Below are 12,560 nucleotides of genomic sequence, written 5' to 3'. Positions count from 1 at the left end.
TTGAACACCTATAGCATAGTAATAGGTCCCAAAGCATTTCACAGTGGTGTTATCAAACGAAGCTTGACACCACAGCACAGAAGGATATATTAGGGGAACTGGCAAAAAGATTGGTCGAAGAGTAGGTTTTAAGGAACTTCTTAGAGATGTAGAGGGGTTTAGGGAGGGAATTCCAGAGTTTAGGACCTTGGCAGCTGAAGGCATGGCAGTGATGGATTGATTAAAATCAGGGGTGCACAAGAGACTAGAATTGGTGGAATGGGGATATTTCGGAAAGTTGAAGGGTTGGAAGAGATTACCGAGATAGGGAGGGATGAGGACATGGAGGGATTTGTAAACAAGGATGTGAAAGATGCATTTTAAAATCGAGGCATTGCTTAATTGGGAATCATTGCAGGTCAGTCAGCTCAGGGATGATGAACTTGGTGTTAGTTAGGACACAGACAGCAGGGTTTTAGATGACTTCAAGTTTATGGAGAGTAAAACATGGGAGGCAGGTCAGAGGTATCTTAGAATAGTCAAGTCTAGAGGTAACTAAGGCAAGGATGAGGGTTTCAAAAACAGATGAGCTGAAGCAGGGACAGTGTCGGTTAAGTTGCCATAGGCAGTCTCAGTGATGATGCAGGTATGTGGTCGGAGGCTCATCTTGGGGTCAAATATGACACTAAGGCTGCAAACAGTCTGGTTCAGCCTCACAGATGTCAGGGAGAGGAACGGAATTAGTAGCTAGAACGGAGTTTGTGGTCAGGACCAAAGCAAATAGCTTTGATCTTGACAATATTTAATTGGTGGAAGTTTCTGCTTATCCAGAGCTGGATGGTACGCAAGCAATGTGACAACTTAGAAATAGCAGTAGGGTCGATAGAGGTGTGGATGAGGCAAAGCTGGGTGCATACTATCAGCATACATATGGAAACTGATCTCTGTTTTTGGATGATGTCAATGAGAGATCATGTAGATGAGCAACAGGAGGTGTGAGGGCTGGGGTGCAAGGATAGGTTTTTGGAAGACACAAGCAGTTCCTTGTCTTTTTTCATAGCTAATTATTATTATAATGATGATCACTTATTATATGATGATCACCGTTCCCTAAATGTTCCTCTGCTGACACTTGATCCACTTGACCTCCCTCATTCTCCAGAACTAGACCCAGCAGTGCATCCTCCCTCATTGTACTGGAAATGCATTGCTCAAGAAAATTCTCCTGAATGCAATTCAGAAATTCTTCGCCCTCTGTGCCCTTTACACTTAATATTCCAGGCTATTGTTAAGATAATTGAAATCCCTCATTATCACTGCTTTATATTTTCTGTACCTTTTTGTAATTTCCCTGCAATTTGAGCCTGGAACTCAGTGTTTAAAAAGGTAGTAGAGGCAGAAACTCTGGTCAAATTGAAAAAACACTTGGATATGCACTTGAAATGTTGTAACCTAAAATGTCAGGGACCAAGAGCTGGAAAGTGGGATTAAGTTGGATAACCTTTTTTGGCCAGCATTGACACAAAGGGCTGAATGGCTTCCTGTGCCATAAATTTTCTATGTTTCTTTTTGAGCTCAGAGCCAGGGAATCAGGAACCCTTTGAGAAAATTTGATCCAGTGGGCTAGAGCAAGGGTGGGAAGTAGCAGAGGTGGCTGAATGGATAGTCCCAGTCTTAAGTGATGAAGAAGTTCATGAGCTCTACATGTTATCAGAGGTGAGGGTGCAGGAGACATGGAAGAGGGTTTTAAGAAGAACAGTCAGGTAAAGAAGCATAGTTTCTTTTTAACTCAAGCCAACAGGCAAAATTTGAATTAAGGGAAATTCCAAGACAAGGTCTGTGTTCAAAATGCTGAAGCAAACCTTTAAAGAATACCTTTCACTATATCTAACTGTTTAGCACTTTGTCACCACATGAGACCAGGGGTTACAGGTTTGATTCTTAGTTTTGGCTGAGTTAGCTGCACAACTATTAGATGTTGCAATAGGCCTGGAACATGGAGGAAGTCTACCTCCTAGATCAGACATAGCTCCCAAGGTTAAATAGTTTTCCATCTAGGACCATCTTGGCTTGCAATGTGTAGATTGGCCTAGGAACTGTTTTTTGGGGTGAGAAAGAAGAGTTGTTGACCAGGCAATGCCCATAATTTTAGTGCCATTAACACTATCAGAAAGAACAGCGGAATCCCTGTGACATAATTTCAGGGTCAGATGGGGTTTCATAAGCTCACTCTGTTATATCAGAAACTTCAATTGCAACAAGCAATAATAAGCCAGGGTACTATTTAATTAGTCACATTACATTACAAGCAAAATATTCAAAAAAGTGTGCAAAAATGCTGTTATCTCTTAAAATTGGTGCTTTGAAAAGAAGAATTAGAGAGTCATCATTTCCAGATTCTAAATTTTGTGAGTTCACTCTGCTGGTGGCAGTATGGAAACCGATGCCAGCAGAATATCCTGAGCATGATGCCCTGATTAAAACCATCCTTGATTTTAATAGACAGAAAATTAAGAGCAGCATGTCTGTGATTCCTGATACATAAATCCAGCACCCCCCACCAGAAGTGCATAACCAGAAATGAGCTCTTAGGTGTCAAGGAAAAGTTGGAGACTTACTCATCACTATAGTTCACCATGATCACTGCCATTGATTCTGGCCATGCCACAGTGAGGAGGCATCGAGTAAAAGCCAGGCATTTCCTAAAGGGTGTGCAAGACAATTGGATAGGTTCCTGCTACCGCAAGCCCACTCAACTACAACTTTCATAGGAAACACCTTGACAAGCATTAAAAATGGAGAGGAGGATAGTGAGGAACAGATGGAAGGATTAAGAGTGAGAAACCAAAGATGCAGTCAAAGAAGTAGGTTTTTAAGATACTTTTGAAGCAAGAGTAGTGATAAAGTTACAAGCTCCTGGACATGGTCATTGAAAAGTTCCAGTAGTGAGTGGGAGAGGGGTGGAAGGTGTGGCTAGAGAATGTCACCTTAGAGTACTTTGCTGTGGCTGGTTTCAGAATGGCATTGCTGACAACCTGGAACCAGGTCCTTCACCCAAGGGCCTATGAATTATGTAGAAGAAAAGGAAGAGGAAGGGGAGAAAAAAAGTTTTTTTTTAAATAGTAAATAAGAAGAGAGAATCTCTTTATCAACAAAAGACAATAAAGGCATATAAAAAATGTGTCTTATTTAAAAATGGTGTCCATGTTTAATGATGTACTTTTATTCAGCTTTCTCAGTCTTGAATGTTGAGGAGACTCCAACCTTTGACTTCAACCCCTGCATGAACGATGGCTGTGGGAAGCCAGCAGTACGTCCTCTGGTGGATACAGGTGCCATGGTCTTCGTTGTGTTTGGGATTCTGGGAGTGAACCGCACAAGAAAGCAAGATAATCATGTGATAGGAGATATGGTACATAACTGACTCATGTCACCTTTTTTCCAATTGTAGCCATCCTTTTCCAGTGATCTGTTACAAAGTCACCCTACCTAAATGTCACAAAAGCTGAAATATTTTTCAACACATTTTTAAAGAATAAGACTCCTTGTCTGTAAGAGATTTTTCCCTACAATAGCACTATGAAGTGCATGAAAGTGATTCAGTGGATACCTCACCATTTGCTTCTTCTCCTGCCTCCCTTGTGGGAAGATGGGAATTATATATGAGTAAGGAATGGGCTTATTTTGCATCAATGACCTTTTCCAATTCCAAACAATCCCTGTACTTTTGTAGAAAGTACTCACTCTTCCAGCAGCGACCTGGCTGAGATTGGGCACTGATTGTGCAAAACAAATAGTATAGCATGTACCAAACTCAAAATTTCAGCCAGCTGGAAGGACAAGGGCACCAGTGCATGGGAACACCATCACCTCCAAGCTCCCAAGTCATGCATCATTTTGATTTGGACATATATTGCTATTTCCTCACCCTCACTAGGTCAAAATCCTGAAACTCACTATCTGACAGCAGTGTACCAGTTCAAGAAGGAGGTTCACCACCACCTTCTCAAGGGCAAATAGGGACAAGTAATAAATGTTGGCCTAGATAGTAATGCCCACATCCCCAACATGATTTTTTAAAACTGTAGCGATGTTCTGCAATTGCAAGCCCTTAAAAAATGGCCAACAAAACATTGGGAATGGAATCAATTAGGTACCTGATTTGTCATAGTGAAATGAGTTGATCATTAAAAAGCTTTCATTCTTATAGTAGATTTTTTTATTTCTTCATGGGATTTTGAATGTCACTGACAAGGCCAGCAAATATAGTTCACCCTGATTGCCCTTGAGAAGGTGGTGGTGAGCTGCCTTCTTGAACCTCTGAAGTCCATGTGATGTAGGTACACCCACAGTGCTGTTAGAAAGGGAGTTCCAGGTTTTTGACCCAGTAACAGTGAAGAAACAGCGATATGGTTCCAAGTCAGGATGGTGTGTGGCTTGGAGGGGAATTTGCAGTTGGTGGTGTTTCCATGCATCTGCTGCCCTTCTCCTACGTGATGGAGGTCACACGCTTGAAAGACACTGTCATTAAAGTGCATCTTGCAGATGGTACGCAATGTAGCCACTCTGCACCAGTAGTGGAGGGAGTAATTGTTTAAAATGGCATGCCAATCAGGTGGGCTGCTTTGTCCTGGATGGTGTTCTCCTGTTCACGTAATATATGAAGCTGCTTTCATAGGTGACGTAAGACAATGTTTGATGTTGAAATGTGAGAAATTTCTTTTTCTCTCCCTCTTTCTTTCTCTCCTGAAAGGGCAGTGTCATCTATGATGAGAGTTTTGATCTATTCCAAGAAATTGGAAATCTGTGTAAGATTTGCAAAGCCATCAGCAGTAACTCAGAGCTGGTGAAGCCAGGAGGTGCTCAGTGCTTACCTTCAGGTAAGACAAGAACACACTCATAGCCAAACCTAACCATCTGTGTGGCTCAAATCCATATTGGGCAAACCACTAACCTAATGACTCATAAAAGGAGCATAAGATCAGTCTCTAAAATAGCCCAGGAAATTACAGCTGTGGGGTGTTTGGGCAACCACAAGGGGGGTGGGGGGTGGTTGGTTTTAGGGAGGGAATGATAAAACCTCTAGCCATGATGCCTCAGCCATGATAATGTGGGTCAGGCTTGATGGACCAGATTGACTTTCTCTGTGTGATGGTTTTGTATGTTTGTAACTTTTTTCTGTGCCATCTGGTTCCAGCTTGCTGCCTCCTTTTTATTTTTGCTATCTGTGAAACCCTCAAACTGAAAGTAGCAGAGAGAAGCTGTGACCAAGTTATTTTTAACAATGTTTTGCAAACATATTTGCTGCTATAGAATCATAATTCTACAGAAAGAAACTATTTGGCACATCATGTCTTTGCCGGCCAAAAAATATCTACTCAGCCTAATCCTATTTTTCAGCCTGCTTTGTAGGTTATGGCAATTCAATCTGATGGGGTTTCCTGCCTTTCAGTGAGTTCTAGAGCCCTACCACCCTATAGATGAAAAAAATTCTCATCTCCTCTCCAATGCATCTACCAATTACTTTAACTCTAGACGCCCTGGTTATTGACCCTCTGCTAAGAGAAATAGGTCCTTCCTGTCCACTCATTGTTGTATAAACCTCAATTAAATCTGCCCTCAGCCTCCCCTGTTCCAAAGAAAACAATCCCAGCCTTTCCAATCATTCCTCAGACTTAAAATTCTCCAGTCCTGGTAACATCCTCGTAAATCTCCTCTGTACCCTCCCTAGTGTGATCACAACCTTCCTGCAACACAGTGGCCAGAATTATACACAGTACTCCAGCTGTGGCTTAACCAGTGTTTCATACAATTCTAGCATAATCTCCTTTTCTTAACAACCTTCAGAGTTCTGTGGACCTGCATTCCAGGTCCCTCTGTTCCTCTACACTTCTCAGTATCCTGCCATTTATTGTTGTTCCCTTACCTTGTTTTTCCTCCCCAAATGCACTATTTTGCACTTTGGATTGAATTCCATTTGTCACTTTTCTGCCAAATTGACCAGCCCATCAAAATTTTCTTTAAGTCTACAACTTTCTTCCTTACTATGAACCCCATGGCCAAATTTTTTTCATCTGCAAACTTTGCTTTAATTCATTCATGGGATGTGAATATTACTAGCAAGGCCAGCATTTGATGTCCATCCCTAATTGCATTTGAGAAAGTAGTGGTGTGCTGCCTCTTGAACTGCTGCATTCCATGTGGTTTAAGTACACTCCAAGTGCCATTAGGGGAGATTTCCAGGATTTTGACCCAGCAACAATGAAGGAGTATAGTTCCAAGTCAGGATGGTGTGTGGTTTGCAGTGAAACTTACAGTTTGTCGTATTCCAATGTGCCTGCTACTTTTGTTCTTCTAGGGATAGAGGTCGCAGGTTTGGAAGGTGCTGTTGAAGGAGGCTTGGCAAGTTGCTGCAATTCATCCTGTGGATAGTACACAGTGCTGTCACTATGCAATAGTGGTGCAGGGAGTGGATGTTTGTAGATGGTTGAGGTGCCGATCAAGCGGGCTGCTTTGTCCTAGATGGTGTTGGGTTTCTTGAGCGTGATTGGAGCTGCACTCATCTGGGCAAGTGGAGAGTATTTCATCACACTCCTGTCTTGTAGGCGGTGGACAGACTTTAGCGAGTCAGGATGTGAGTTGCTTGCTGCAGAATTCTCAGCCTCTGACCTGATCTTGTAGCTACAGTATTTATGTGACTGATCCAATTAAGTTTCACGTCAATGGTAATCCCTGATGTTGATGGTAGGAGATTCAGTGATGGTCGTGCTATTCAATATCAAGGGGAGAAGGTTAGATTGATTCTGTCTTGTTGGAGATGGTCATTGCCTGGCCCAAGTTAAGTTTCTAGTTAATGGTCACTCTCAGGATATTGATGATCGGGATTCAGAAATGGTAGTGCTATTGAATGTCTAGAGGAGATAGCAGAATTCTCAATCATGCCCCTATGTTTAAATCTAAATCTTTGATGTATACCATGAAAAGCAAGTTACCTAGTACTCAGTCCTTTGGAACCCCACTAGAAACAGCCTTTCAATCACAAAAACACAAGTCAATCATTACCCTTTGCTTCCTCCCACTGAGCCAATTTTGTATTCAATTTGTCACTTTCCCTTCAAGCTCATGGGCTTTTACTTTTCTGACCACTCTACCATGTGGAATCTTATCAAGAGTCTTGCTAAAAACCCTATAGAACAGATCAGCATATCTAGCTTTGATATGTGTATCCAAAACCTCTCAACTTACCCTAAACCCTTCAAATACATAGTTTCATGTCGTTTTAGTAAATTCATTTTATAAAGACTGCAAAAGCGAGGAAATAATAATAGATTTGTACAAAGCTACGATTTGGTAACAGTTTAGAGTACTTTGTAAAGTTTTTAATGCTTCTTAATGTAAGGCATGTTGAAGCTGTAAAGGTTGTGAGGCACAAATTTATCTAGTACAATGATACCAGCAATGAAAAACTATAATTGGAAGGAGAGACTTGAGACCAGCAAAGATTCAATAGAGATTTTTATAATTATGAAGGATTTGACAATGAATAAGGGCTATAAGGGTCATCAATTTCAAATTACCACAAGTGAGCAGGGAGATTAGTAGAGATTCCTTTATGTAAAAAGTTACCTGAAAATAGATAGCTTTGCCACACAATGTAGTTGAGATAAAGCCTTTTGCATGTGTTATGGGAAAATGGAAGTGAAGCAAAGGAAGATATGGGAAGAGGGCAGGTGGTGGAAGTAGTTTTGGGTGTTTTTGGCACAGAAACATTGGGTTAAGTGACCTCCCTCAATGCATGTAAGCTTCTTTGGTTCTGTTAGTTAATCTCTTTGGGCCTTAAACAAAGCGAATCTTCAAATGAAACAGGGTTAGAGGATGAGAGGTAATTGGACCAGAACACAAACAAAATTCACTCCATATTTCCAAGTCATATAGTCTGTCCTTATTGCTATGATCTCATTCGAGACCTGTAACTTTAAAAAAAAATCCAAAATCCCAGTTATTTACTGAAAGAATTAAGCCACATGATTCCACAGTTTAAAACAAAATAATTGTTATTATTCAAGAGTCAAACAAACCAAATACTAAATACTATCTTGGGTAACCTCCTATACCTAAGCAGACAAATTGTGGCTGAATATAAACTATAAATTACACATTAAATGGCAGATACAAAGAAGACAGATCTTATGAATAGGCTTTGGAGTCCACCCAGCACGTAGGTCATCAATCTCAGTCCCAAAATCCTTCAAAACTCTGTCTTCCTTACGAGGAATCTTAGCTCCTCTTCTTCTAGGATTTAGCCTGCTCCCCAGCCAACAGCAGTTGCACAACCAAACTGAGTTCCACGGGCACGATCTTCATCAAATGTGTCACACATCTGCAGAACCTCCACAACTCTGTTTACCACAGTCTGAATGTAGATCAGGGGCGGAGAACCTTTTTCTTAACAAGGGCACTCACACATGGACAAAATCAGTCATGGGCCACACACACATAAAAACCAACTTAATTTATTTATTTTTTACAGAGAATATAGAAACATTCAACTCACCCACTGCTTTAATGCGATGACTGAGTTTGCTTTCCTTAATGAGCCTTGTTGTGTCTTCTGGCAATGATGATGTTGCTACTCTCAACTGGCTTTTCTCTCTATCTGTCTCCATCTCTCCTTTCCCACTTTGTCTGCATTCTTCTCTCTTTCTCTCTCCTTTCCCACTCTTTCTGTCTGTCTGTCTCTCACTGATTCCCACTCTGTCTGTCTGTCTCTCTCTTTTCCCACTCTCTGTCTGTCTCTCTCCGATTCCCACTCTGTCTGTTTATCTCTCTCTCCTTTCCTATTCTATCTGTCTCTCTCTCTCATTTCCCACTCTGTCTGCCTGTCTCTCTCTCTCCTTTCCCACTCTATTTCTCTGTCTCTCTCTGCCACACTCTCTCTCCTTTCCCATTCTGTCTCACCTCCAAACCAGCCCAGGGCCTACATCCTGCTCCTGGATCTTGGGCCTCGCTCTCTCCCCTCTCTCCCTTGGTCTCTGATGACTGCGGCTGAAGCTCAGGTATCAGAACGTGATGGCAGCTGGCCCAGAGTGCAGTACACGTTTTTGGGGGGGGGGGGGGGGGGGGGAAGAGTTTGAAATCTCACTGCGGACCAGATAAAAAAGTGAATCCAGCCCCCGGGCCAGGGGTTCCCCTCCCCTGGTGTCCATCACCAATGTTATCTTCAAGTAATAGAAACAGCTGCAGCAACTGTAAATTTGCTTTTCTCACAATTCATGATAAATTGGTATGTAAAGATTTTTTAGGAGTTAAGTCCAAGTGTAACATCTTTAATTACAATTAGTTCATTTCAATTTCTATGTAATTGTTCTTCACCTCAGGCCAAACATCTTAACCTGCTTCCTCGGTGCCCTCCATCATAGGATCAGAAATGGGGTGTTCACTGGTGATTGCAGTGTTCAGTTCCTTCTGTTACTCCTCATATAGTGAAGCAGCAGTCTATGCCTACACGCAGCAAGACCTGGACAGCGTTCAGGCTTGGGATGATAAGTGACAAGAGCAGTCGCTGAAATCCCCCACCATCAACGTCCTGGGGATTACTATCATCTAAAATCTTAAATGGACCAGTCACATAAATATTATAGTCACAAAAGCAGGTCAGAGGCTGGGAATTATGTGGCAAGCAACTCCCCAAAGCCTGCCCACCACCTATAAGGCACAAGCCAGGAGTGTGATAGAATTCTCTGCACTTGCTTGGATGAGTGCAGCTCCAATAACACCCAAGGAGCTCAACACCATCTAGGACAAAGCAGCCCACTTGATTGGCACGCCATCCACCAACTTAAAAATACACTTCCTCCACCACCAGCGCTCAGTGGCAGCAGTACATAACATCTACAAGATTCACTGCAACAACTCGCTAAGGTTTCTTTGACAGCACCTTCAAAATCCACAATCTGTACCATCTGGAAGAACAAGGGCAGCAGGCACCTGGAACGCCGCCAGCTGCAAACTCTCCTCTAAGTCACACAACATCCTGACTTGGAAAAATACTGCTGTTCTTTCAATGTCGCTGGATTAAAACTCCCTCTCTAGCATCACTGGGTGTATAAGCCTCAAGGACTGCAGCAGTTCAAAAAGGTGACTTATTACCCCATAGCATGTGCATTGCTCCATAGCAGAGAACTGACCCTAACAACCTTCAATGAGAGGACACAGGACAGCTGGTGCAAATAAACAGAATAAAGCTACACTCATGCTTTGACCCTACCGTTCTGGCGTTGGTGCTGAGGTACATATATTTGTGCAGAGTGAGCTGAGTTTGGCTCTGCATCTAATTTCTCTACATTACCTGAGACTGCTTGATGTTATCACTGGGTTTCTTAAAGAAGACTCCTTTCATGAGCTAGTTAATAGCATTCCTCACCCCAGTGAGCACCAAAGTCCATTTTATAAGAACATAAAACACTGGAAGTGATACCAATGAGTATTTCGGATTAGTCATCCATGTGTTTTCAGAGCTTTCTGTTCTTCCGAAATTTCCTCAATGGGTGATTTTCTATAATTTCTCTGAAATGACAGTTTTGCTGTCAGTCAAGAAGTGACTGAGGTCCAAACTGAAGATCGCCACACAGTACAGCTTTGAGTTCTGCCTGATGTGAAAGTGTTTGACAATATCAATTAGAAAAAATAATTAATTTTGCTCCCAAGCTCTCCCTCTTCTGGCATATTCATGGCCAAATAAGGTCCCATTGGTAAAACTAAATCTGTCAACCAGACAAACATTGGGCAGGGAAGATACAATTGGGCGCCATCCCCAGCTTAAGGTAAAATCAGCTAAGATTGCTTTCATTCACTCACTGACTCAGCATCCCCTTCACTGACTCTGCATCTTTTCACTCACTTGCTCTACAGCCCAATCACTCTCCAACTACACAGCTGCATCACTGTCCAATTCTGCAACCCCATCACTCTCTGACTCTGCAACCCTGTCTCTCTCCGACTCCGTATCCGCTTCACCCTGTGACTGCATCTCCTTCACTCTGACTCTGCATCCCCATCAGTCTCTGGCTCTGCATCTCCATCACTCTCCGAGTCTGTATCCCCTTCACTCTCTGCTCAGTAACTCCTTTACTCTCCAACACTACATCTCCTTCATTCTCTGACTTCATAGCCCCAGCATTCTCCGATTCTGCATCCCCTTCACTCACCAACTCGACATCCCCTTCACTCACTCACTCCACATCCCGTTCATTCATTGGCTCTGCATCCCCTTGTCTCACTTATTCACTCCACATCACCTACACTCTCTGACTCCACACCCCTTTTCTTGTTTCCTGTGCATGAAACTTTGTCTATCCATCTTTCTTTTATTCTCTCTGATGTGTTCCTCTCCCTTTTTCAGCCAATGCTTTCTCCGTATAGCTGTACTTTTGCAGCAATGCACAAAGGGAAATATGAATGCCTATCATATTTTTTTCAAATTTAAAAGCAGCAGTTTCAAAATAGGTGGCTGACTATTTGCCTTTAAATTTAATAAAAGGTACATCAATATTTCAAGAAAAACAGGTTTGTTATGCCTTAACAACTGGAATAAAATACTCAAAGCCCAGGCTGTTGCTTGACATGTTCCTACATTGATCGAGAGTTAGTAAGTTCACATTCCTTTCAGCACTAAAACTGATAGATCCCTAGGTGTTTTAACAAAGTCAGTTAGACTATTCTCTGGATCTACTTCAGTTACAACAGCAACTGATATAGAAGTATTTAGGTGCAAGGTGGGGGAATGGGCTTTCTTTAGAAAACAAGAAAATCTTTAAGCAGGCTGACTGCAAGAAAACCATTAAATGTAAAGGCCAAAGTAGCTTGTCAAAGCATTTGACAGCTGCTTTGAATTAATGTCTCAGGTTAAAACTGCAGTTTCAGGCAATATTTACATATGAACATATGAAATAGGAGCAGAAGTAGGCCATTTGGCCACTCAAATCTGCTCCGCCATTCAATAAGATCACAGCTGCTCTGAAGAGTCATATGGACTCAAAACGTTAACTCTGTTTCTCTCTCCACAGATGCTGCCAGACCTGCTGAGTTTTTCCAGCATATTTTGTTTTTATTATGGCTCCTCTGTTTGTGTTTTGAATTCCACATTCCCATCTACCCCTGATAACCTTTCATTCCCTTGCCTAACAAGAATCTATCTACCTCTTCCTTAAAAATATTCAATGATCCCGCCTCCACTGCCTTTGGAGGTAGAGAGTTCCAAAGTCACACAACACTCTGAGAGAAAAAATTTCTCCTCATCTCTGTCCTAAAAGGGCAGCCCCTAATTTTAAAAAAGTGCCCCCTAGTGCTGGACTCACCCACCAGAGGAAACATCGTTTCTGTGTCCACCTTGTCAATACTGCTCAAGATCTTACATACTTCAATCAAGTTACCCCTCACTCTTTTAAATTCCAGTGGAAACAAGCCCAGTCTTCTAACTTTTCCTCATAAGACAACCCACTCATTCCAGGTATCAATCTAATAAACCTCCACTGAACCTCCTCCAATGCAGTGATATTGAGGTGAAAGTGCTCTGAACAGAG

At 42.1% G+C, this 12,560-nt stretch overlaps 1 protein-coding gene across 1 annotated transcript in view; it reads left to right on the top strand.

The window, feature by feature from the left end:
- The window catches only part of disp3 (dispatched RND transporter family member 3), a 753,445-nt gene that overhangs the window by 674,792 nt on the left and 66,093 nt on the right, over positions 1 to 12,560 (top strand). The window contains exons 22-23 of the mRNA XM_041207440.1: positions 3,219 to 3,391; positions 4,733 to 4,859. Coding sequence (XP_041063374.1) covers positions 3,219 to 3,391; positions 4,733 to 4,859 — 300 coding nt within the window. The remainder of the gene's footprint in view (positions 1 to 3,218; positions 3,392 to 4,732; positions 4,860 to 12,560) is intronic.

The sequence above is a fragment of the Carcharodon carcharias genome, chromosome 15 (assembly GCF_017639515.1).
Source record: "Carcharodon carcharias isolate sCarCar2 chromosome 15, sCarCar2.pri, whole genome shotgun sequence".
NCBI classification, from domain to species: Eukaryota; Metazoa; Chordata; class Chondrichthyes; order Lamniformes; family Lamnidae; genus Carcharodon; species Carcharodon carcharias.
The sequence above is the reverse complement of the archived record's forward strand: the minus strand, read 5'-3'. Positions and strand labels throughout refer to the sequence as shown.